Here is a 20,527-nt window from a genome sequence, read left to right as displayed (position 1 = left end):
AGCCAATGAAATCTCATGCCTTTCATGCCAGCCTTGCCGTGCTCACGTCAGGGTGAGGGTCTCGTTGCGTTTGACACTGGGGAGCTCTGTCCTGGGTCGGAAATGTCCATGCATCCTACCCAAATCCCTTTTCATAAGAGACCAACAACTTCAAGAAGAGACAGGGCATGAGGGCATGTGGAAACAAGGTTGGCTGGATGAGGAGGCCTTGAAATAGGGTTTGGAAGAGAAGTTATGGACACAGCATTGGATAGAGTGAGAGGAGTCGCTGATATGGAGGTGGAGCAGAAGGGGAGGGGCAGGGGGCGAGGACTCACCAAACTTGAATGGGTTAATTTTATTTTTTCCCCTAAGTCCCTGTTTAAAATTCCAACCCAGTTAGATGATGCCAAGCCTATTTCCCAGGCAATTTCTCTGCGTGGTTCTGGGGTCATGGTGAGGCTCCGGGCTCTGCGTTGTGGAGTGGAACTCCTTTGGGGTGGGGAGAATTTTAAAGGAGAGGCCCTTGGGGATTTGGCCTTTTTGGGCTCTTCTCCCCCTTGCCAGTAGGGCTCGCCTGGCCTGGCCTGGCAGGGAGCGGTGCCCATGGTGCCAAGTTTATTTTTCTGTACATGCTTTGCTATGCGGGAAGGAGAACAAAGCAGCGGTCCCCGTTGACAACCCAGCACTGGAAAGGGGCTAGGGGCCGGGAGAGAAAAGCTGCCTTTGAGAGAGCAGCCATGGCAAACCCAATGGGCTGTTGAAATTCTCTCCCCTGCCTGGCTGTGGTTCTGAGCACCCCTCTGAGGGGCTGGGGATGAGGGTAGCTGACTTGTTAAAGCTGGCCTGATGGAGGCATATATGACCTGTCCAGCTGCATAGGCCCTGCAGGGCTTGGGCACCTTATAAGTACACAGCTGGATAGAGATGGGGAAAGGTGCTGGACTGACATCCACCGTCTACAGGGCAGGCCACTGCAGTGCAAGCCTCCAGCCAGGCCTTGGGGTGAGTGGGGTGTCCAGTCTAGTAAAAACCCGTTTAGTCCTTGCCCTCTGTTGAGATGGTCAACAAAGCTGATAGTTAGAGCCAACGGTGGCCCTGGCTTGTGTGATGAAGACACCTGCCTGCCAGGGGCTAAGCTGGGCTCTCCAGCCCGCTGAACGGCAGTCGGAGGGTGATGACTTTGGGGCCCTAACATAGGCTTCAGTCGCATCGGAGGCTTGAGAGTCTGTCTCCCAGTTGCTGACCCTTTCAGCCACCCAGTCCCTGAGTCAGAGCCCCAGTGGAGCCAGTGTCTTAGAGGCGAAGGGCTCCGTACCCTAAGCCTTGGGGGATCATTTGACAAAAGTAGTTGAATTGGGTCCTGAGGTGACTTGGTAACAACTCCGGTTTGGTTTCCGTTACTTCACTGCAATATTCTTTCCCTTCCACCCACCCCAAAGGCACGGTAGTCTTGGTCTGCACTTAAAATGTAAGTCAACATAGCCATGTCAGTCACAGGTGTGAAAAATCCACCCCCCGGACCAACGTAGCTATGCAGACCTAACCCTTAGCATAGGTGCAGTGAGGTTGAGGGAAGGATGCTTCGGTTGAGTAGTTACCATCATTCAGGGAGGCAGTGTTCCTATAGTGACAGAAAAATCCCTTCCATCTCTGTAGGCCGTATCTACACTAAGGGGTTATGCTGACATAGCTACGGTGCTGAAGCTAGGCAGGTATTAGTCCCTGTAGTGTAGACGTACCCTGAGCCGGCTCATGTCTGCTTCCTTTCCCCCCAGGCCTGCATTTCAACATCTGAGTGGTTAAGATCAGCTGGGACTTGGCAGTTAGATTTGTTTATCCTGGGACAGGGTGTTCTCTGGAACTTACTCTGACAGAGACCAAGTCTTTTGATCTGTCGGGCTCGGTAAAAGCCTGTCTGTTTTCCCAGGCTGTCTCTGAGGGGCTGGGATGATCGGGGAGGAGTTGAGCTTTTTGTGAAGGGCTAGGAGTGCTGAAAAGCTGAAGTTGGATCAAACTGGATTTTTCTGCGTGTGGTTTTTAAATGACTGAAGTGTCCATGTGCATGGAGCCTGTGTTAGCCTCATGCTAGAAGGCAAAATAAATAGATGATAACTAAACAGATCACTCCCCTGCTGCCCAACTGCCACTCAGCACGCAGGAAGTTAGTTGTCAGTCCTTTTATCCCTGGACATGGTGCGTGTGGTGAGGCCAATAGAGTTTTCTATTTATATTTGGTTCCCTTTTGCAGACTTAGGACCATATTCTGGTCTCAGTGCCGCTGGTGTAAATCCAGAGGAACTCCATTGACCTCTGTGGCACTGCTCCGGATTTACCCAGGTGTGAGTGAAAAGCAGAATCTGGTCCTCAGCCTCACAGCCTTCGCTTTCAGGCGTCAGATCCCGGAACGGAGTCAGGCACCCCCAAAGCCGCCTGTTTATTCATGGTGAAACCAGTGATCTTTTTCTGGGGAACAGATACATTTCTGTTTGGCTTCTTTTAACTGGACATGAGCTGCTGAGCAAAGAGAAGACTCTGATTAGCAGGTGAATAAAATGGCTGTGAAATGAAATGCCTGTACACACAATCAAAGGAAGTACTGTGCAGGGGCGCCCACAGCTGCTCCAGTTCCAGCCTCTTCCAGCAAGAGGCACTGTAGCAAATATTCTCAGGCCGTGGCAGTAGGGGAGCTCTGGTCCCAGCAAGAGATGCAGCAGGGAATGGTGCAGGGGCTTCAGCTGTGCAAGGCTTTCAGCTACTACAGTTCCAGCCTCTCCCAGCCTGAGGCGATGCAGATAATGGTGTGGAGGTGCTGGCTGGGAGCTGTGCTGTAGGGAGCTGGTGCAGAAGAGCTGACTGTGGGGCAGCTCATGGCTATTTCAGTCCCAGTCTCTCCTGGTAGTAGGGAGTGCTGGGTAGGAGAGCTGGGTGTGCGCTCTGGTGCCAGCCTCTGCCAGCAGGAGTCGCTGTGGGCAGTGGGATTAGCCGTAGTGCTGTTTGAAGGGGGTTTATTCTGAAGTCTGGAAGTCACAGTGAGCAAACTGAAAGGCTTGGTTTTGCTGGAAGCTGGTTTGCAATGACCTTCTCTTTTCTTTCTCCATTGCAATCCAGCACTTTACCCGACTCTCCCCCGGACTCTGGATCAGAAGCCTACTCCCCTCAGCAGGTGAATGGTAAGTGCTTGGAGAGAGAGAGAAAAAAAAAAAAAAAAGCAATCCCAAACCTCCCAGCTTCCCCCCTCTTTGTTTTACGAAAGTGGTTGGCTCTGAAATCTTTATCAGACGGGAAAAACAGACGGCTGCAATACGTGGAGAGATTATCAGTTAGTAAATATCCCTAGACTTTCACCTATTGTTCTCCGGCTTGTCTTCGAAGAGGGGGGGTGAAAGGGAACGGGAGAGTGGGTGGAGGTGCAGATCCATACACACGCAGCACGGAAGAGAGAGACCTGTACCCAGGCAGGGTGTGAAATGGAGTCTGTGAGCCTTCGTTCGCTGGTGTCCACGGTGGGGGTGTAAAATAGACAGCGAGGGCACGCACACCTCCTGGATATGAAGACTAACTTGTGGAGATACTAATGAACTTGCTGTTTAGTGGTAAGTTCTTTCCAACCCTTTTCCTGCCCTCTAATGAGCCCAGCCAGTCCAAGGGGGCTCTTCTTTGCCTCCTGCATAGGGCGGGGGAAATTCGGGGCCCCTCCCAAAGATGACTCCCCCCCCCCCCCCCAGAAGGCGGGGTCAGGACCATTCTGTCCCACTTTGTGCAGGCTGGGGGAAATGGGTGGATGTTGTTTGGTTCAGTGGTGACGTTCTGCATGCCTCGATGGCAGCACTGGCAGCATCTTATAGGGTGGGTGGGAGGGGACGGGGGCATGTCTGGTTCTGTACCTCCCCCCAATAGCACCCTTTTTCCAGTCTCCAACCTAGTCCATGCTGGGAACGGCTCCTTCTCTTTTCTTTATGGAAGAGGTCAAGAGTTCTGTTTATCTTACTAAAAAAATCCCTGGAATTCCTCCTGGCCCTTCCTTAAATATAACAAAGAGGCCGGGCCACTCACTGCAGGGAGGGCTGATTTCCCTCACTGCCAGAGCAGCAGCCCCTTTGCTTCAAGAGGACAGAAGAAGAGGAGAACCTGTCCCAATAGGCTAATTTTTCGTAAGGGAGGACTCAAACCCTTGGACCTTGTTTTGCCATGGATTTGGCAGGGCTGGGTGCTCCATGAGACTCTGGGGCCTGTCTCAGTCTCAACCTGTATGTCTCAGTAATTGACTTGGCCTCTTCCCCTGCTATGGGGTTAGAAGCATTTAAAAAACAGAGAACAATGTTCCCTGGAGACACAGAAGATAAGAACATAAGAGCGGCCACACTGGATCAGGCCATGGTCCATCTTGCCCAGTATCCTGTCTCTGACAGTGGCTCATACCAGAGCTTCATGGGAAGTGTACAGAACAGGACAACCCCTGTATTCCACTCCTGGCTTCCGTTAGTCAGAGGTTTCGGGTTGCCTCGAGCATGGGGTTGTGTCCCTGACCATGTTGGCTAATAGCCATTGGTGGTCTTATCCTCCATGAATTTATCTCGTTCTTTTTTTGAACCAGTAATACTTTTGGCCATCACAACATCCCCTGGCAACAAATTCCACAGGTTAGTTGTGGGTTGTGTGGAAAAAGTACTTCCTCTTGTTTGTGTTAAATCTGCTGCCTATTAATTTCATCAGATGACCCCTAGTTTTTGTATTGTGTGGAAGACTAAATAACACTTGTCTGTTAATTTTTTCCACACCATTCATGATTTTACAGACTTCTATTGTATCCCCCTCGGTCATCTCTTTTCTAAGATGACCAGCCCTCATCTTTTTAGTCTGTCTTCTTATGGAAGCTGTTCCATACCCTTGATAATCTTCATTGCCCTTTTCTGAACCTTTTCTAGAGCCAGAACTGGACACAGTATTTAAGGTGGGACACACTGTGGATTTATATAGTGGTAATGATATTTTCTTGTTTTATTTTCTATCCCTTTCCTGATGGTTCCTAACATAGTGTTAGGGGTTGTTTTTGTTTTTTTTTGTTTAACCACTGCTGTGCATTGAGCAGAAGTTTTCAGAGAACTATTCACAGTGACTTCAAGATCTTTTTCTTAGGTGGTAACAGTTAATTTAGACACCATCATTGTATATGTATAGTTGGATTATGTTTTTCCAGTGTGCATTACTTTGCACTTATCTACATTGAATTTCATCTGCCGTTTTGTTGCCCAGTCACCCAGTTTTGTGAGATCTCTTTGTAACTCCTTATAGTCAGCTTTGTACTTAACTATTTTGAATAATTTTGTGTTGTCTACATACTTTGCCACTTCACTGTTCACATCCCTTTTCGAATCATTAATGAATATTTTGAAGAGCACAGGTCTCAGTACAGATCCTCGGGAGACCCTGCTGTTCACCTCTCTTCTTTGTGAAAACTGGCTATTCTTATCCTTTGTTTCCTGTCTTTCAACCAGTTACTGATTCATGAGAGGACCTTGCCTCTTATCCCCTGGCTGCTTAGTTTCCTTAAGAGCCTTTGGTGAGGAACCTTATCAAAAGCTTTCTGAAAATCCAAGTACACTATATTCTCTGGATCACTCTTGTCCACGTATTTGTTGACACCCTCAAAGAATTCTAATATATTGGTGAGGCAGGATTTTCCTTTACAAAATGTGTGTTGACTTTTCCCCATGTTTTGTTCATCTGTGTGTTTAATAATTCTGTTCTTTACTATAGTTTCGACCAATTTACCCAGTACTGAAGGTAGGTTTACCGGCCTGTAATTGCCAGGATCCCCTCTGGAGCCTTTTTAAAAAATTGGCATTTCATTAGCTACCTTTTAGGCATCTGGTACAGAGGCTGATTTCAGTATAGTATGTAGATTACATACTACAGTTCTGCAATTTCGTATTTGAGACTCTTCAGAATTCCAGGGTGAATACCATCTGGTCCTGGTGATTTATTACTATTTAATTTAGCAACTTGTTCTAAAATCTCTTCTACTGACATCTCAGTTTGGGACAGTACTTCAGATTTGTTACCCAAAGAGAATAGCTGTGATGTGGGTATCTCCCTCAAACCCTTGGGTATCCCCTCCACACCCTCTCCAGTGAAGACTGATGCAAATAATTCATTTATCTTCTCTGCAGTGGCCTTGTCTTCCTTGAGTGCTCCTTCAACACCTTTGTCATTTAGTGGTCCCTCTGGCAGGCTTCCTGCTTCTAGTGTAGTTAAAAACAATTTTTATTGTTAGTTTTTGTGTCTTTAGCAAGCTGCTTCTCAAATCCTTTCTTGGCTTGCCCTATTATACTTCTACATTTTACTTGCCGGCATTTGTGCTCCTTCCTATTTTTCTCATTAGGATTTGACTTCCAAATTTGAAAGGATACTTTTTTGCCTGTAAGGGCCTCCATTACTCTTCTGTTTAGCCACAGTGGGATTCTTTTAGTCCTCCTACAATCCGCCCCCCCTTTTTTTTATTTGGGGATAGACATTTAGTCTGAGCCTCTAGTATGGTGTTTTTAAGTAGTCAACGTGCTTCTTGCAGGCATTCTACCCTTGTGACTGCTCTTTTTAATTACCATCTAACCTAGCATCATCATTCTTGTATAGTTTCCCTTTTTTTAAAGTTAAATGTTACTGGGGTATGGTTTTTTGATGTCTTCCCCCTACAGGGATGTTAAATTTAATTACACTACTACTACTACTACTACTACTACTACTACCGAGCGGTTCAGCTATATTCACCTTTTGGACCAGATGGTGTGCTACATTTAGGACTAAATCAAGAACCCTTGTGTGTTCCAGGACTGACAGCTCCACAATGGAGTTCAGAGATTCTGCTCTCATGGGATATGGTTGGAACACAACATGCACAGTAACTGGCTCCACATTCTCCCTACGGTGCTTTGTCAGTGCTGTGATTTACCCCCATTAGTGTCCAGACTTCCAGTGTCAAACCTTCTGACTTGACCACACCACAAAGAGGGGAATGTTTTCAATGGTCTATCTCAATAGTTCTCAAGCTGTGCTTCTCAGAGCACTTCCAGGTGGGTTATGGAACTTCTCTCACAGTCGGGAAACATCTGACTGTCTCCAAGTGCTGATCGAGCCAATGATTCTTCTGGGGTTTTCAGAGGCTTTGTCAATTAACTGGACTGAAAAACACCTTAGCCTCACTCTGCACCCTGCACAGTTGGGTCATGCTGTTCTTTGTCAGGTGTCTCACTGGTGTAAATATAGTAAATGATCAGAATTGCAGGTGGCATCAAAATTGGAGGGGGAGAGGATCAAGCTGCAGAGTGACCTGGAAGGATTGGAGTCAGATGGGCATGGGTGTCAGGAAGGCAGCCCGGGGAGATTCGGACCTAATCAGTGTAAAGCCCTGCATCCCAGTAGAGGCAGTAAACAGCGAAGATGTAGTGTATAATGAGATGTAACCAGTCAGCCTCACTCATCACGTGGAAGTGAGTTCAGTATCCCCTTGTCTCTTCACTGCTGTCCCTTTTCCGTGCATCCCAGCTCTGTAGCAATAGAACATGGGCTGGCAGGAGCCTCGTCCCTGATTGGAGCTCAATTTTAGCAAGTGGCCAAAATATGGGAAAGCTTGTGACCCTCTGAACTTCCAAAGAATATTTATAATCATCCTCCTTTTCTTCCTCCCCGTGGGGGAGTGACAGGGGAATGGCCCATGCTCAGATACCCCTCTGATGCAGCCACAAGGTAGCATCCTGGTTTATAACATCACCAGCCCCTCCAGAGCCACCGCAGAGACTTCCTTGTGTGCAGCCTCAGTGGAACGCTCTGGTATCACACACATCCCCGTGGGGAGCTGAAAATCTCGCGCTGTTACGAAAACCCATCTGAAGGAAAGGAAGGGGTACAGTCCAGTGACATAGAAGCCTCCCCTCCCACCAGGCTCTCTCTCTCCATGGGAGGGTGCTGGGCAATTCATGTAATTTTGCCAGGTCGCCCTGATTCCTAGTAAGAAAGTTTTGGACTTGTCAGGCAATGGCCATGCAAAGGGCCTGACCAGTTCCCGGGCCTGGTTTCTCCCCATTGCAAGTTGCCTGAACTTTGCTCCATTCTGCCACCAGGGAGTCAGCCTGGTGCTCAGGTCTCATTCTTCCTCATGGGAGGCGTTGAGAGGGGCTTGGACCTCCTCTGGCCCCTCGTCAGAAGCAGCCTGTCTGGCTCTTGTGAGCAATCTCTATTCCCTTCTCTAGTGCACGCTGCGGTGGTGGCGCTGGGATGTGGATGGGCAGCACTGCCGGGGGAAGAGGAGGGGGATGTGTATCGAATGAGCTTACGAATCTCACCCTGACATCTAGCGCAAACTGTCCACTGCAGATCCTGGGTCTGCTAGCAGCTCCTTCCATGTCGCAGACAGAGTCCTCCTCCTCTTCCCTGTTCTCACTGAGTGAGCCCCACCAGCCTCACTCAGGTCTAGCACCTTCTGCTTTTTTCACCGTGTTTGCTGATGACTGAATCTTTGCTTCCTTTGCTGGTGTCATTGAAGAATCCCCTGCTCTGGCTGGCCCAAAGGGTGGTCCAGTGTGAGTGAGCCCATGGGCAGGCCTGGTGCAGGAACCGTATGCAGGCGGGTGGTCCAGTTGCTTCTGGTTGTCCAGGAACGCAATGTCCCTGCTGCCCATATCATCCTCCTCCTTTTTCTCCATGGGAGGAGGCAGCCTCTCTCTTCATTTGAAACACCTGCAAGCTGCCCCCTTCTCCACGTCTGTGTCGGGTGCTGGGATCTAGTCATTAGCTTGTGGACGGAGAGCGTTAGTACCCTCCAGGAATATCTGAAATAAGAGCCGAATGTAGCCCATGTTCCCCAAACACATCCTGTCGCTACATTAGGCAAAAGGCTGTGTAAACAGACACATTTTGCACTGTGTCTGGGTCAATAGACTCAGCTTTTGTTAGATTATAGGGCGAAAGCGAGTTTGAGGTGAGAGCGCTATAAGCGTCTCTCAGACATAGAAATCTAGGGCCTGTTAGCTCGAGTGCCTCAGCTGAACTCAGCAGTGCTAGCGATGTAACGAGGCGGGAGGTCAGGGCCCACAAGCAGAGTTTTGGTGATTTCCTCCAACCTGAAAAACCCAGTTGTGGGGTTTTTGTTTTTTTCCCCTTGAAAGAAAAATCAGTTCTTGCTCATCTTCTGGAAAACCCCAGGAAAACCCATGGAGGTTTTATGAAGAAGTGAAAAACCAAACGCATTCTGTGTGACTTGCTTCATAAGCATATTTAGGATTCAACTCATAAAGGCAGAATATTGCCCAGTTTGAAAGCTTGAAGTTCTGTATGTAGAACACAGTGGCTGAGCCTCTGCTACTCCGTTCCAACGGCCTTTAGCCAGATTTGCTTTTACCGATGTAGTTGCTTTCTCAGCACCTAGCTTGTTATGAAATCTTTATCAAACCACTCTGAATATGCTAAAAACATGCTCCCTCAATCGTGCTGGTTGGACTGGAGTTTGCAGGTCTTTCCAAAATGGATAATATTCTGAATTCAACAGTTTTGTCTTCCGTTATTTTGCATCCACATGTTCCCACCATGTTGATGCAGTGAACTGCAGTGCAAACGCCTTCACAAATAGATTTAGGAGAGAAATCTGGATCTTCAGTTTTAAATATTAAAAAGGGAAGGGACTCAAGATGACGACCCATCACCTAATAATAATCCATAATGCCTAGCTCTTATCTAATGCTTTTCATTGGTACAGCTCTGTGATTTTAAAAAAGAGGTCAACAACATTAGCCCCATTTTATATATGGGAAAACTGAGGCACAGAGAGCTGAAGTTAGTTGCCCAAGGTTACCCAACAGGCCAGTGGCCAAGCCAGGAATAGAATGCAGACTAAATGCAGGCTTCCTGATCCTCAGTCCATTGCTCTGTCTGCTAGGCCATATTGCCTCCCACACCTCTATGCTCCAAGCCTCCTTTTCCTGTTACCGTTGAACCTTTGTATCTGGCATCAGTGGCTTTGCTAAGTATCAGAAATGTTCCGTAGCTTCTCTGAATCGCTTTTCGGTTTTGTCCTAGTGTGGTTTCAGTTCTTTGTTATTTAGATCAAGCTAGATTTTCCTGAACTGCAGCAGTAGCAGCAGCCTCTGCCCGTATTCTTTCAAATTTCTCTTAAGCCTTATTCAGTTGCTTTTGCGAGCCTAGTGCCTCTCTATAGAATCACTTGTGCCAACGATATGAGATGTTCTGATCTAAGTCCTGCTCTTGCTCAGTGTGCAAAATATAATGGTTATAGTTGGATGCAAACGTAACATAGGGGGAGTGCCTCAGGTGGCATTAACTGGTAGAGCACCATTGAAGTCAGAGGAGCTGTACAGATTTCCACCAGCCGAGGGCTGGGGTCATGAGCCTTCCACCAAGAATCATTGGGAAGCTGAGGCATTCATCCCCTCTTTCCAATTAACCAGCTGCGAGGACTCTGGCAGTTGCAGGACAATGTTTGAACTTCCGCCCGGTGCTTTAGGTGTTACTTATTTCCTGAAGAGGTTTACCTAGTGTGATGGACACCCCCCATCTGCATCCGAGCAGTTCTAGCGTCACTAGATCTAGCATGTTTTATTTTCACTGTCTGAGCATATGGCAAAGTCTTCCTGCTGATACTTTGGTCACCATCCTCGCATCGCATCCTTGCCCGTTTGGATACGGTATTCTTTGGTTTTCTTCTCAGACATAGAAGCAAGGGAATTAAGCAGAAACACAGGTTTGCCTATATAGATGCTATTTAGATACCATTAACAGACCTTGCATTAATGTCAGTGTTGATTCTTTTAGTTCTTCCTCTGTTTCTTCACTTGCAACACCTCGGAATGGAGGAGTTTAAATCTGACTGAAGGAGCAGTATCTGGGGGAAGTGTTTCAATCATTTATTTAAATTAGTTGCTTCATGCTGCAAAGAGGATGGTGAAGGTAGCATAGAAGAAGGCTGCAACTTACTTATTGGGTTTAGGCTTTTTGCTTTTCAGTTGTCTGATGGAACAATCACTGAGTGATCTTTGCCATTTTTCTGGGTGTTGAACATGAAAAGAAATGACTGAACTGAAGCTAGTGCTGAAGAGTTGCTTGGAAGGCCTGAACCAGGGACTTAAACTGTCCACAGGGCTACATTTTGATAATGGCAACGTCGAAAACATCTCATTTGCAGGATCAGCAATCTCACCCATGTTCTGCTTCTCCACTTAAGAGAGAGATTCATTCACTGGGATATTTGACCTTGAAGAAACCATAGAAACTGATTTTCTGCACTTCTTGAGATGAACACTGATCTTTTACAGCTTGCTAGTTAAATATCTCCACGTGGTTTAAATTTTTACTTTAGAATTACCTGTTAATGTTATTTCAGTCCATTTGATCACTAGTTTCCTATCGTTTCTTTCACCTTTAGGCAGGATGAGTCAGATAAATTCATACTCAGACGCTGGGCGATCACTAAAAACCAATCACCCATTTGCAGTGTTGACCAGCAGCTTTCACATTTACTTTGATTAGAACAAGAATCAACCACTTAGTGAATGCAACACTAAGCAGACTGAAGACTGACAAATAAGAAAAGCTGGCTAGTTTCAGAGAGACCTGTGCTACCCCATGCCCTGTCACCTTCCAGAGTTTTCTGGATTCTAACCAAAGCCCCCTAACAATTCACAACCATACACCCATTCTCCTCTGTTCAGCGTGCATTGGCGGTTGATTCCACCCATTAGCCACTTTCCTTTCTTCAATCACCAGTGATTTCACCCGTTCCCTTTCAGATACTCTGTCATTTTCTTGTTTCTAGTAGGCATAACAAGAACCATGATCTCGTTATTTTCCTGTTAACTTGTTAGAATTGTTAAAATTTTCATTCACAGATTAGAAACATGAGATTCTAATATCAGTGTCAGAACATTTTCAAATTTGTGGTATAGTCGTGGGAATACATCAGAATGACACAGAAGTTCAAACAATGAAAAACCATGGCGCAAAGCTTGGAAAACCTACTGGATTGGTGTTCTTTCCCTTATGAGGAGGGCCTCAGATTTTTCTAAGCCCTGCTCAGAAGCAATAAGGAGCTAGCACAGTCTCTAGAGCAGTGATGTTAGAAGCTTCTTGCAGCTAATGCTGCTAATCAAACAGACCATGAAATCCTGTATTAGCTGCTGCTCTCAAGTGGTCTTCAGATATAGCCCCAGGCAGAGCGCATTGGAGCAATCTGTTCTGGAAGGGACCATGGAACTGAGGATTGTAGCAAGGTGACATTGTTAGCAAGGTCTAAGAAATGACTACAGTTTTCCTGCCAAGTACAGATGAACCTGGGAATCCAGGGGCAACCAGAGGGCCAGTAGTACCTTTTGACTGCAAACTTCTGTGACAAAGGGTGAACACAGCCCCTCACTAATAGGGACAGTTCCTAACCATATTATCTGGTCATTTCCTCCAGCCAGTGAGCATTGCGTCCACTGTGTACGTTTTGTGGTGCCAAGGGGTCACTGTCCTTCAAGCCCCTGTCATGGCCAAGCCCAGGGAAAGCACAGACACGACTATATTCAGGTGTGATTGTAAAATGATGCCTGTCTTTCACATAACTAACACTACAACCACTGTTCACCGGGTCTCCAGCATCCTCGCCTATCTGTTGATTAGGAGGGATGTGTGATGGGGGTTCCCTTGATTAGCAGGGAAAGCGTGAGCTCCGTTTCCAGATTTTCCTTGCCACCATCTTCTCGATACCCTCCCCCACTAAGGGAAGGGGGGGATTTTGAGACAGGGTGATAACTGGCAAGATCATCAGTGTCAACAGCAGATTTCATGATCCAGGGCCTAAGAGCTGCTCAGTTAGGATTTCCAGAACGAGGGGAGTAATAACACTTGTGCTTAGCTCTAAAAGTTCAGAAGTAGCCCCCTGGGGACAGGGGTCATGCCAGATTCTCTGTGTTCACCACCTGTTGTGTGCACATAGACGCCTGGCACTAGACTGCCCAGTGTGGCTTGTCCCAGATGTTCCATAAAAGCCTCTACCCTGTCTTGAGATGTGGCATGTGAAACTTCAGACGGATGATTTGGTTTTAGGCAGGGACACAAGGGGAGCGAATGACAGTAATTGGTAGCTGGTTTCAATGGTGCCAGCCCCAGATTTTCAAACAGTATGAGTGATTTCCTGCTCCCTCCAGCCTTCCAAAAAATCCTGAGATTGGTTTAAAAATCATGAGATTATAAAAACTACCTGTGTTCTTTTTATTTACTCTTCTGATGTCTGAGCCTTTGGAGTTCGTTTTCTGACTTTTCTGTACAACCACAAGAGCTGGAAACTTACCTTTTGTTTATAATGAAAACTGCAAGTCTCACATCTTCACATGACTCCAGAATCAGGGGCTTTAAGAACACCAAAAATCACTTAACTTGCGATTTCATACAGTTGGCAACACTGTAACCTCAAGCTGGGGTTTGTAGTGCCCCCTCCTTAATACTCATTTATTATTGTTACCTAGTATCATATCAGCGATACAGTACTTAAGTTTAAGGATAGAGATGAGCCCCTGATCCAAACTTTGTGTCTGGGGCCTAAATCCAATGAAGATTTATTTAAATTCCTAGGCTTTAGTTCCAGACATTTACAATTTCTGGCAGCAAAACATGGTCCTTGGGGTTAAAATGTCTCTTGCCTTTTCTCAGCTCCCATGTGAATATTTTTGCAGGGTGGAACAGGGGTCTCCAGAGATTCATGTGTGAAAAATTATGGGTTTCACCAGCACACAGCTGTTCCCAATACTACTGTTTTGCCCTCAGGTGCCTTCAAAGTGGCTTCATGTTAGAAACTTCCAGCTTTCCTTGTGCCTTATTCCTCAGTGTATTGCATTGGGATGCATGTGGCTTAGGATAGTCCAGCTGAGTGTTTGAAGCCGAGGTATGCCATTCTTTCTAAGTCTGTGAGTAGTCCCTTTGACTTTGGTGAGACTGCTTGCATTGGTATGTAGCATGCTGGGTAGTAAGTGTTTGTAGGATAAGGTGCAAGGCCCTGATCTTGCCAGGAGCACCGTGTGGACACAGGGGTCTGCTTGTGTGGAATTTATTGCTGGATCGGGGCCTGCAGAGGGGCCAGCTAGTTTGCATGTGCCCCCGCACGTTAAATATTTATTCCAAGGGCGACACAGTCAAATAAACCCAGATAGTGGCTTCATTTCAATATCTGGTCCCACATATAGATGTGGGGGGTTGGAGCGCATATTTGAATCTCCCTTGTTGTTTATTTAAATTTAAGGATCAAAGTCCTCTCTGTGTTTAAAATATATATATAAGTGACTTAAATGCCCACACACAAAAATCTCTCTGTTATTGCAACACGAAGGGCTCAGAGAGGATCACTGCCATGGCAATCAAGGGGAAACCTCCCATTGACTTCAGTGGAAATGAGAGTACAGCCAGTGTGCAGTTGAAAGCACAGGCTGGGAGTGCAGCATGGCTAGTAGAATAGGCTGTGGTGGCAATGACTGGAGGGTGTGGGTCTGGCACGGAGAGGGAGATGTTGGAGCTATGGGGCAGGCTAGGGTTACAAACCGGGTGGCTAACAGCTGCAGGATAAATGGTCAGTGAGCAGGCTAAGCTGGAACAGAAAGTTGCTGGGCTTGCTGATATGGGAGCTGAGCAAAGATTGTCTGGGGGTTAGGGCCCTAGCCTAGGACTTGGGAGACCCAGATTCAATTCCCTGCTCTGCCCCAGACTCCCTGTGGCGCTTTGGGCAAGTCTTTTAGCCTCTCTGTGCCTCAGTGCCCCAGCTGTAACATGGAGTTAACAGCATTTCCCTGCCTCCCGAGGGGTGTTGAAGCTAAATACCCTGAAGATTGGGAGGTGCTCAGATACTGCAGTGTTGGGAGGCCAAATAAGTACCTACGATAGATGGGGACTGGACAGGGCTGGCGCAATGAGGGGGATTGTCTGGGCTTGCAGGGTGCTGCTGCGGGCACAAGTGACGTTTGAGAGTTGAGTTTCCCCCTCTTATTTCCTGTGCGGCTTCTGACTGCTCACAAAAGTAGGCAGTAGGTGTGCTGTAAATGCTGCTTATCACGCTGCCTGGAAGTGTTACCTGGTGCACCTGCGTGCTGCTTGTACCCATCTGTCATCTCTTGTCTTATACGTACATTGGCAGCTCTTTGGCGAGGGACAGTCCCTTTTGTCCTGGATGTGTTCAGTGCCTAGAACAATGGGGCTGTTACAACCCTGGTGAGCTGGACGCTCCCCAGGCTGTTCTTAGCTTGCTGGGCCTGGGCAGAGGTTAGACGCACTGTCTCTCGGGTTCTGGGCTTCTAGGCACATGCTGCAGGGGCAGACCCCTCTTTGTAGCGGGGACCCCGTGGTTTGACTGCATAGGCTCTGGAATTCGTGCTGGCTCGGCCAAACCTTCCCAACGCTCCCCAAGTTCCTCCGAAGCATTGGACTGTCGGTTTTACTCTTGCCCTCTTTGAGGGCTCCATGACAGCGTAAGGAGGTAACACGCATATTCTGCAAAGCAGTTTCTAAGCGCACACGCTTTTCTCATAGGCCAACACGAGATATATACAGATCTCTAGAAAAATAACAAAACCCCCATGCAAATCCTCCCTCCAGTGTCCTCGCCACTCCGAGAGCTCTTTGGGTCTTGGACAGACCTTTCAGGGGTCACTCACTGGTCCTTCCTGCATCTCGCTCCTCCCGCTCAGCCATCAGGTTCTAGTGCGTCTCCCTCTGTAAAGATGGCGGTCGGTGAGGGAGCCTCAGGTTTTTTTGACAGGTGACCACTGTCGGTCGCTTCAAGTCCTTTATCAGGTGATCCATTGCTTGGTTACCAGTTCACCTGGAAGGATGGGATATCTGTGGACTCATTGTCCTAGCGGTGCTTGCATTTAAATAGATGATCCTCCGGGTTAACAATTTGTGATCTCTGCATTTTTCGCCTTGTGGCTTGGAATTCCAGGCCAAGAGAGGCAGAAAGACATCAGGGTACAAGGGTTGGACTTTCTTGCAACCGAAGTGGCATTGCCACATTTGTAGAGTGCTACAGATACATACAGACATAAGCTAAATCATCACAGGGGCCCTGACTCCTGATGCTGCAGCAGTCCAGATAACTAATAACTCTGCCCCATTGCACGTATGTACCAAGGCACTAATGACTTGTGTGCACGGGAGTTCCTGGGAGCTTTAAGCTCTGAATATCCTGATTGTGTTGTGCGAACCTTAGCCATAATGTAGTATCAGCCTCCTATTACACACTGACTAATCTGAGCCCTCCGGGAGCCTTGCTGGCTGTGTGCGTGGGGCATTCGCCTCGTCTGGCTCCCTCAATCCCCTTTCCAAATCATGGGGCCCAAAGCCCCACGGTGCTGCTGAGCCTATAAAGGAAAAGTACCTGGAACTCTCCTTACGAAGTGGAATTCCCCAGCCATCCCCGTGGGACAGCTGGGCCTCCCAATAAGCGGGAAGAGAGGAGGAGAAAGCCAGGCCCAGAATTGCCTGGAACCTTTCCCACACCAGAGCAGACTCCTCAGTTGGAGAGGTGGGCTAGGGGCACCAGTGTGCTGGGACTGAGGTATGGGGGAGGAAGTGTGGTGGGTGATGGGTGGGTGACACAAAATGAGCTGGGATTGGGGTAAGGTTACCATGTTTCCGGTTCCCCAAAAGAGGACACTGCGGGAAGGGGTGGGAGCTGGTGCGGGGGTACCTGCAGCAGGAGTACACACTGGAGGTAGGGAGTGACACTGCTCTCCCGTCACAGTGGCAGGGTGTCTGGTGCAAGCCCGGGATCTACTGACAACTGTCACTCAGCACCTCCCAGTCCCTGCGGGACCCGTTCCCCAGGGCTGGGGCCTGGGTGAGTGGGATGGGACAGCTGTGGCTTACAGGGGAAGGGACCAATCAAGCAGACGAATTGGAGGCTTTTTCTGAGCTGCAGCTTGTCTACTCTGCAAAAATCCTGGACATTTCATTATTTTTCAAACCCCCTTTCTTCTCCCCAGCAGACGGAAGCTGGGAAAAGAGGCTGTGTCTGGGAAACCTGGACACATGGGGACACTACGGGTATTGGAAGAGAGGCTGCCCTGAGATGGGGGGAGGGGAGGGCTGTTGTGTGGTGTGGGAGGGGTGGACTCGTGGTGTGTGTGGGGGGGGACAAATTGTGTCCAGTCTGGTCCGTGGTTCTAATGAATCCATTATACTTTCCTTAAAGAGTCTCACCTCCTCCGGACCATGACCCCCGAGAACATGTGCCACGTGACCCCGCCTTCCCGGCTGGAGCACCCGCCTCCACCTCCCCACCTTCAGGGGCCACCACCTCCCCCGCCGCATCCGCACCAGCAGCAGCACAACCCCCACTATCCCAGCATGCAGCGGGACATGTACCTGAAGGCTGAGCCACTGATGCCACCGTATGCCATCGGGCAGGGCATGTCCCCCGGCGATCTCCACCACGCCCAGCAGTCGCAGATGCTTCACCAGCTCCTGCAGCAGCACGGAGCAGAGTAAGAGCCTCTGGGAGGGACAGCGAGGAGAGAGGGGGATGTTTGGATCCCGGAGGTCCCTGCTGCTGTGGGGCTGTGTTCAAGATATGAGCGGGCAGTGGGGAATGATGATGGTGACAGGGATGCGCTAGCGGGGCATTGGGTCTGGGGGAGTTTCTGTGCTGATTCATAATGCAGCTAGTGAGTGTAGCCACTGGGTGAGGAGTCAGACCAGGGTTTGGAGGGGTATCGTTGCAGGCTGGGGGGGTATGCTCATGTGGATTGAGGACATGGGGCAGGGGTTAGGATACCATGGCATGGAGGGCATGGTGGGAGGTGGGGAATGTGACAGTGTGGGGCATTGTGGTAAGGGGTGTGTGAGGCATGAGGGCGGGGTGAGGAGTGGAGGAGGTGTAGGGGCGAGGCAGGGAATGCAGAAGGGGTAGGGTTGGGCTGCGGAGGTGGGGTGGGGAGAGGAATGGAGGAGGGGTAGGGGTGGGAGATGATGACACTGAAAGGTAAGGAGACTCTCTGTGCTGAGACCACAAAGCCTTTAATTTTTAAACATTTGAACCGAACATTTGCCCTCATTTGAGCCCCTGCTCCTTCCCAAATCCCTCTCCTGCCATTGGGGCCCCCGCCCTCCTTTTCCGTGGTGGAGGTTGAGCAGCTGCCGTGCTTTCCTGCCAGCTGCCTTGCAGCTCAGGGTTTGCTCTCCCGGTTGGTCTCTGCAGCCTCCCAGTGCACCCAGCCAAGAAGAGGAAACACTCAGAGTCGCCCCCCAACACTCTCAATGCCCAGATGCTCAACGGGATGATAAAGCAGGAGCCAGGTATGGGGACTGTGCCACTCAACCCTGACAGAGTCCAAACACCTCCCTGGCACCAGCAGGGGGCACTCTCACCAGGTATGTGGTCTTCGTCCCCTCCGCCCCCAATATTACCAGCATCCAAACACCTCCCTGGAAGCAGCAGGGGGAGCTCTCCCCGGGTGGGGTGCGTGGGAGAGTTGCCTGCAGGACAGAGTGAGAGAATGGAAATGTCTCCCCAGATAAGCAACCGAGAGAGGAGTCCCCAGAGCTGAAAGTGCGGAGGGTGGAAGCTCTCCCCCTGGCCCTGGTTTGGGGTGCACGACACACTGATAGCGCAGTCAGGACATGTGCCCCGAGCTGAGCCAGTGCAGAATGGAAGTATTTCCCTTCTACCAGCAGGGGGAGCTCTTGCCTGGTCAGGGGCCTCCTATGGAAATGATTTCCGTAAATATTTCTCCATTGCTGCAGGGCTGATTCAAGACAACGATAGCTTGAACGGCTCCTACCTGGATCCCAACTACCAGTCTATAAAGTGGCAGCCGCATCAGCAGAACAAGTGGGTGACTCTCTACGATGCCAACTACAAGGAGCTGTGAGTAACTGAACGGTCCCCCAGAGTTACAGCCACACTCACATCTACCCCTTTGTCCTCCCCTAGCAGCGGGCGCTGTCCTGGGATCCTGTGTCGGGGGGAGGGACTGTCTCCATTGTAACCCTGCCCACGGCAAAGTTAATTCTCTGCAAATGTGAAATGTTGGCCCCAGAAACAAGACTGTTTGTGAGGGGCTGGTTGTACCATCCAAGGCAGGTCTGGCTGGAGAAACCACCATCGCTTTACGTTACTCAGAGCACAGGCCAGCCCCACGTAGCAGGAGCCTAAGGGTCTCTTTGGATCAGAGGGGCTTCTGACCCCCAGCTCCAGGCTCATACACTGTCCTGGATTTTTAAAATAATAAGTAAGCTGGAGAAATGCGGGTTTGGTGGAACTACTATTAAGTAAATACATAACTGGTTAAACAATCACAAAGAGTAACTGTTAATGGAATGATGTCAGATTGGAGGGAGGTCTCAAGTGGGGTTCCACAGGGATCTGTTCTGGGCCCGGTGTTGTTTAACATCTTTATTAATGACTTGGATGTAGGAATAGAGAGCCTACTGATCAGATTTGCTGATGACGCAAAGGTAGGTGGGGTTGCCAATACTTTGGAGGATAGAGCTAAGATCCAAAGGGATCTTGATAAATTGGAGAACGGGGCTATTGATAACAAAATGAAATTCAGTAAAGACAAATAAAAGGTGCTACACTTAGGGAAGAAAAACCAAATGCACAAATAGAGAATGGGGGAAAACTGGCTTGGCAGCAGCACTGCTAAGAAGGATTGGGAGCTGTGGTGGATCACAATCTCAGCATGAGTCAGCCATGTGATGCTGTTGCAAAAAAAGCAAATGCAATTTTAGGTTGCATTAACCTAATAGTATGCAAGTCACGGGAGGTGATAATACTGCTCTACTCAGTGTTGGTTAGGCCTCAGCTGTGCTGAGGCCACAGAGTACTGTGTCCAGTATATGTCACCAGTATATAGAAAGGATGTGGAGAAACTGGAAAGGATCTAGGTGTGAGTGACAAAGATGATCAGAGGGATGGAATGCAAGCCATACAAAGGCTGAAGGAACTGGGTATATTTAGTTTGGAAAAAAGGAGATTGAGGGGGGACATGATAGAGGTTTTCAAATACTTGAAAGGCTGCCATCAAAAAGATGGAGAAAAGTTGTTCTCTCTTGCCCCAGAAGACAGGACAAGAGGCAATGCGTTCAAACTACAGCATAGCAGATTTAGCTAAAATCTCTGGAAAAACTTCCTGACGGCAAGAACAATAGGACAGTGGAACAGACCGGCCTGAGGAGGTCATGGAAGCTCCTTCACTGGAGGTTTTCAAAAGGAGCCTGGATAGCCCTCTCTCTTGGATGGTTTAAATACAACAAATCCTGCATCTTGGCAGGGGATTAGACTAGATGACCTTTGCGGTCCTTCTAACCCTATGACTGTAAGTCTCCTCTGAAGGCATGAGACGTGGCTTATCAAAAGAGACCCTGGGAGTGTGGGGACAGGGCTGATGGCCCCCACTGCCCACAGGCTTGGAAAGAGCTGGGGAGTAGCACAGAATGAGGCATGGCAGGAGTGACAGAGGGAAGGGAACATGGAGGGAGAGAAGGACAGAGGGTATGTCGGCGCTGGAGCTGG

General features: G+C 48.8%; 1 protein-coding gene across 4 annotated transcripts in view; it reads left to right on the top strand.

Annotated features, from left to right (window-relative positions):
• Window positions 1-20,527, top strand: part of MYRF (myelin regulatory factor) — a 105,432-nt gene that overhangs the window by 44,870 nt on the left and 40,035 nt on the right. For all 4 annotated transcript variants that reach the window (XM_067541504.1, XM_067541502.1, XM_067541503.1 and 1 more), the window contains exons 4-7: window positions 3,091-3,152; window positions 17,204-17,495; window positions 18,209-18,381; window positions 18,754-18,877. In XM_067541504.1, coding sequence (XP_067397605.1) covers window positions 3,091-3,152; window positions 17,204-17,495; window positions 18,209-18,381; window positions 18,754-18,877 — 651 coding nt within the window. The remainder of the gene's footprint in view (window positions 1-3,090; window positions 3,153-17,203; window positions 17,496-18,208; window positions 18,382-18,753; window positions 18,878-20,527) is intronic.

This window comes from Emydura macquarii, unplaced genomic scaffold (genome assembly GCF_026122565.2).
Source record: "Emydura macquarii macquarii isolate MOO-44397 ecotype Brisbane River unplaced genomic scaffold, CSIRO-AGI_Emac_v2 contig_670, whole genome shotgun sequence".
Classification (NCBI taxonomy): Eukaryota; Metazoa; Chordata; order Testudines; family Chelidae; genus Emydura; species Emydura macquarii.
The sequence above is the reverse complement of the archived record's forward strand: the minus strand, read 5'-3'. Positions and strand labels throughout refer to the sequence as shown.